At 63.3% G+C, this 4,535-nt stretch overlaps 1 protein-coding gene across 1 annotated transcript; it reads left to right on the top strand.

The window, feature by feature from the left end:
• Window positions 1-2,408: 2,408 nt before the first annotated feature.
• LOC113405760 (leucine-rich repeat and calponin homology domain-containing protein 3-like) lies at window positions 2,409-4,276 on the top strand (the record flags this gene model as incomplete). The annotated part of the gene is made up of 5 exons (XM_026647013.2): window positions 2,409-2,674; window positions 2,750-2,876; window positions 3,292-3,397; window positions 3,752-3,888; window positions 4,158-4,276. Coding segments are annotated over 5 exons (755 nt in total), but the record flags the coding sequence as incomplete, so codon positions are not given.
• Window positions 4,277-4,535: the final 259 nt, after the last annotated feature.

Raw genomic sequence — 4,535 nt, forward strand, 5'->3', positions numbered from 1 at the left:
CCTGTTATCCCCTGCCCAACTGTTCACAAACTTGTCGGCCAGCTGGCCTGCGTGCTGCGGGTTCTCTGGCTTTTGGTCCATCAACCATCACCTCAGGTCGGGTGGGCACTGCTTATACACGTGCTCCAGTATGACTAGGTCAAGCAGGTCCTCTTTAGTTTGGGCCCCAGCTGTCCACTTGCGGGCATACCCCTGTGCCCGGTTGGCTAGTTGTAGGTATGTGACTTCACGGGTTTTACGCTGACTCCGGAACCTTTTCCGGTACATCTCAGGGGTCAGCCCAAACTCGCGGAGCAGGGCCTTTTTGAACAGTTCGTAGTCCCCTGTCTCCCCCCCTCTCAGTCGTCTGTACACCTCCCTGGCTGTGGGGTCCAGTGAGGGGATGAGAAACTGGAGCCTGTCTGCAGGGTCAACCTGGAGCAGCTCGCAGGTATTCTCAAAGGCCGTCAGGAAGGTATCCATGTCCTCCCCCTCCTTACGCTGGGCCAGGGAGCACTTATCAAAGCTCTTTGCAGTCTTGGGTCCCCCCTCGCTCACCGCAGCCGGGGCCCCACTGCTCCTCAGCCTGGCCAGTTCCAGCTCATGCTGACGTTGGTCCCGCTCATGCTGACGTTGTTTCTCCTTCTCTTCCCGCTCCTGCTTCAGTTCTTGCTGCCTTAACTCGAGCTTTTTCAGTCTCATCTCCCATTCACATTCCAGCCGCATCCGCTCCAGGGACGGGGAGCTCCGCCGGGACGATCCCCTGCTGGCTGCCGGGGTCAGGGTGCCCTCGGTATTCGCTGGGCTTCCCCCAACCCCTCCCCTAGGTATAGGTAGGCAGGGTCTCGGGATGTCCTCGGCAGCAGTCTGACCCCTCCCAGCCATGTCAGGCCCCGGGGCCCCCGCTGCATCCGCCGGGCAGCTTCCCTCAGGGACAGGGCTCGGTTCATCCAAACGATCCCTCTCCTCCAGCTGGGCAGTTAGCTGTTCTTTGGAGGACCTCCCAAGGCGCAGCCCCCTCTGCCTGCACAGCTCCACCAGGTCACTCTTGCGGCGTTTAGCATACATCCTCCTGCTGGCCACTCGCCGGCCTGTGCTCTCCACTTTCCACCGTTCTCGGGGGACCCCTAGTGTGCCAGCCCTTCTTCAGGTCACCACCTCTCTGCCAGGGTCGAACTGCAGACTCCTCCGCCCCGGGACCGCTCGCTGTGATCCCCCGGGGGACCCTGTTACTGCAACAGTCCTTCTCTCTTGTCACACACTCCCAGGGGTTAATCGCCCCCTGAAGCGTCTCTCTCTGACTCTTCAGCCCACCTGGTCCCGGTCGATCCCCCTTCGTTTTACTGCTCCCCAGTCACTTACTGCAGGAAGCACCGTCCACGGGGTGCAGTACATCCCACCGCTGCCACCAGTTGTCACAGAGTGGGAGGGGGGGACACAAGGCCCTGCACCCCCGGCTTCCTGCGATTCACTATGACTCTCAGCCAGCCAGTAAAGCAGAAGGTTTATTTAGACGACGGGAATACAGTCCAAGACAGGTCTTGCAGGCATAGACAACAGGACCCCCTCAGTTAGGTCCATCTTGGGGTCCCAGGGCACCACAGCCCCCTTGGGAGGTCAGAGCCCCTCCCCAGCCATATCACCAGCCAGCTCTGAACTCTCCCTCTAGCCTTTGTTCAGTTTCCCGGGCCAAGGTGTCACCTGGCCCCAGCCCCCTCCTGGGTTCTCATGTTACATGCTCAGGTATCTTCCCTCAGCCAGTCTCCCATCCCCCAGTGCAGACCGTCCTAGCCACACTCCCCTGTCAGCATTCACAGACCACAGTAAAGAACAGTTCCAGTTCGTCACACCTGGGTTCGTCCCCGGCTGGGCCGTGGCCTCTCTGCTCCTGGGAGCCAGGACTCCTGGGTCTTCTTTACAGCAAGAGACTTACAGACCTTCCCCAAAGGCATCCAGTGGTGATCAGTGTGAACAAGTGAGGAAAAGTGAAACTATGTAACATTTACACCGATCTCGCCCGTCCTCGCTTCGCTTAGGAATGGGCTGGGTGTGAATTCTCTGTGCGGGGGAGAGTTAAACGTGACCCTGGTCTTGGGCTGGAGGGCGAAATCTCTGGGACGTGCATCGAGCAAACACGATTCCAGCTGCAGGGTCTAGCTGTTTAAAGGGTTCCCACCCAATTCCTCCGCGCTCACGGCCATGAGTGGCGTTTTCCTCCCATCGCCCCTGGGCTCGGGCCGGGCCGGGTCGATTTACAGGAATTACATGGTGCATGTCCCCCCGCCTCCCTTCTGCTGGGGGTGCGCAGCCTCACGCCTGGGTTCTTCGGGAGGGCAGGGGGGATCTGGTGGTTAGAGCAGGGGTTGGGAGACAGGACACCTCTTCCTGGCTTGGCCACCCTGCCTCAGTTTCCCCTCCAATGAGCTCAGAGCCCCCCATTGCGCTGGGCACTGCCGGGCGAGTTGCCTGTAGATGGACACCTGGGCGCCCGGGAGCTCGGTGCAGGTGGCGGGGGGCGTCTAACGGCCTCCTCTCTCGTCCCACGCCCAGATCTCTCCCGGAACCGCTTTGCCGAAGTGCCTGAGGACGCCTGCCACCTGGTCTCCTTGGAGGGGCTGAGTTTGTACCACAACTGCCTGCGGACCATCCCGCCGGCCATCGCCAACCTGCAATCCCTCACTTACCTGAACCTCAGGTAACGGCCGGGCCGGGGGGGATCCAGCCTGACTCGCTCCTCCCGCAGTTCTAACGGCTCCTTCTCCCCCCCTAGCCGGAACCAGCTCACCTCCCTCCCGCCCTGCCTCTGCCGCCTGCCCCTCAAAGTCCTCGTCGCCAGCAACAACAAGCTAGGCTCGCTGCCCGACGAGACGGGCTCGCTCAGCAACCTGCGCCAGCTGGTGAGTGGGGCTGGTCCACCAGATCCCTCCCGCCAAGCAGGCTCCAGCCGGGGCTGGGAGACCTCCAGGGAAAATCCGACATGGCAGGGGGCGCTCTGCCCTGGCAGGCGGGGCTGGCCCCAGGGCGGCGCTAGGGGGCACTGTGGGGCAGGGAGCAGGGCGGGGGCTCAGCAGGGGGCGCTCTCCCCCGGCAGGCAGGGCTGGCCCCACTGCTGATGTACGGATGGGGGTGTCAGGTATTAGGCCAGGCTTTGCCACTCAAAGCTCCTCTGTCGCTCCTGCGCCAGTGAGAACCCAGGCGTCCTGGCTCGTCTCCAGCGTGGGTCATTCCATCGTGCCTCTCTTCCCCCGCCCCTCTGCCGCTGCTGCCGCCGCCACCAGGCCTTGCTAAACCAACCTCTTCCCCCCTCCCCAGGACGTGAGCTGCAATGAACTCCAGTCCCTGCCGGCCAGCATGGGCCGGCTGGGGTCCCTGCGAGACCTGAACGTGCGGAGGAACCAGCTAACTGCCCTGCCCGAAGGTCAGTGCCCCTCTCTGTCTCTTTAAATCCCGGGGCAGGACCCCTTCCAGCCAATCGAGCGCGGGGTGGGAACGGAAGCCACCAATCCCGCGAGCCCAGTGAGCTGGTAGTTAAAGGGCCGGTGCGCGAATACCTTTCGGGCCCTTTCTCCTTGTTCAAGCGCCCTGGGAGCTGGGTCCGGGTCTTGATTCTAGCCCCACATCCCCTTGTGCTCACCGCAGCCCCGATGCCCCAGTGCCAGGGGGTGTCAGGTGGGGCTGGGACTCCCCACAGATCCCCCCCTTCCGGACGTGGGGCAGCTGGGGTGTTTCCAAGGGCCCCTGCCGCGCTCACCGGGCCCCTCTGCCACTCCAGAGCTGTCGGAGCTGCCCCTGGTCCGCCTGGATTTCTCCTGCAACCGGGTCGCCCGCATCCCCGTCTGCTACCGGCACCTCCGGCACCTGCAGACCATCCTGCTGGACAATAACCCCCTCCAGTCACCGCCCGCGCAGGTGAGCCGGGGCGGGGCCTGGGGCACAGCGGGATGGAAGGAAACTGACCCGGGGAAGGAGGGCTGGGGGTGGGCGGTAAAGCTGGACCCATCCCGATGGGCAACGAGGCACCGATTTTCCACAGTGCGGGTGCCTAACATGGGACCGTCCGGTGCGATGCCAGAGTCAGATCCGATAGGTCCTTCCGGCCGGTGACTCAGTAAAGGGGTGGGGGCTCCCCCCGCCTCATCCCAGCCCTAACGAGCCCCCCACCCCCTCTCTCACCCCAGATCTGCCTGAAAGGCAAAATCCACATCTTCAAATACCTCAACCTGGAAGCCTGCAGCAAAATGGGGCCTGACCTGGCTGACTTTGCCCGGGCCAGCCGGCCCACCGGCTTCAGCACCTGGTAAGGGAGCTTCACCGGGGCAGGGGGACCTGGGATCGCCCGGCTTGTCCGGCCCCCGCGTGGCAGCCCAGTGGTGCTGGGCATTGTGGATTCTGTTCCCACCGCTTGCCCCTCCAGCAGATAGAAACCCACGGGCTCCCCCACCCTTGGGAGCCAGGACTCCTGGGTTCTCTCCCCAGCTCTGGGAGGGGAGTGGGAGCTGGTGGGTTAGAGCATGGGGGGCTCGGAGCCAGGACTCCTGGGTTCTCTCCCCGGCTCT

Source organism: Terrapene carolina, unplaced genomic scaffold (assembly GCF_002925995.2).
Source record: "Terrapene carolina triunguis isolate 2854851 unplaced genomic scaffold, T_m_triunguis-2.0 Scaffold50684, whole genome shotgun sequence".
Taxonomy (NCBI): domain Eukaryota; kingdom Metazoa; phylum Chordata; order Testudines; family Emydidae; genus Terrapene; species Terrapene triunguis.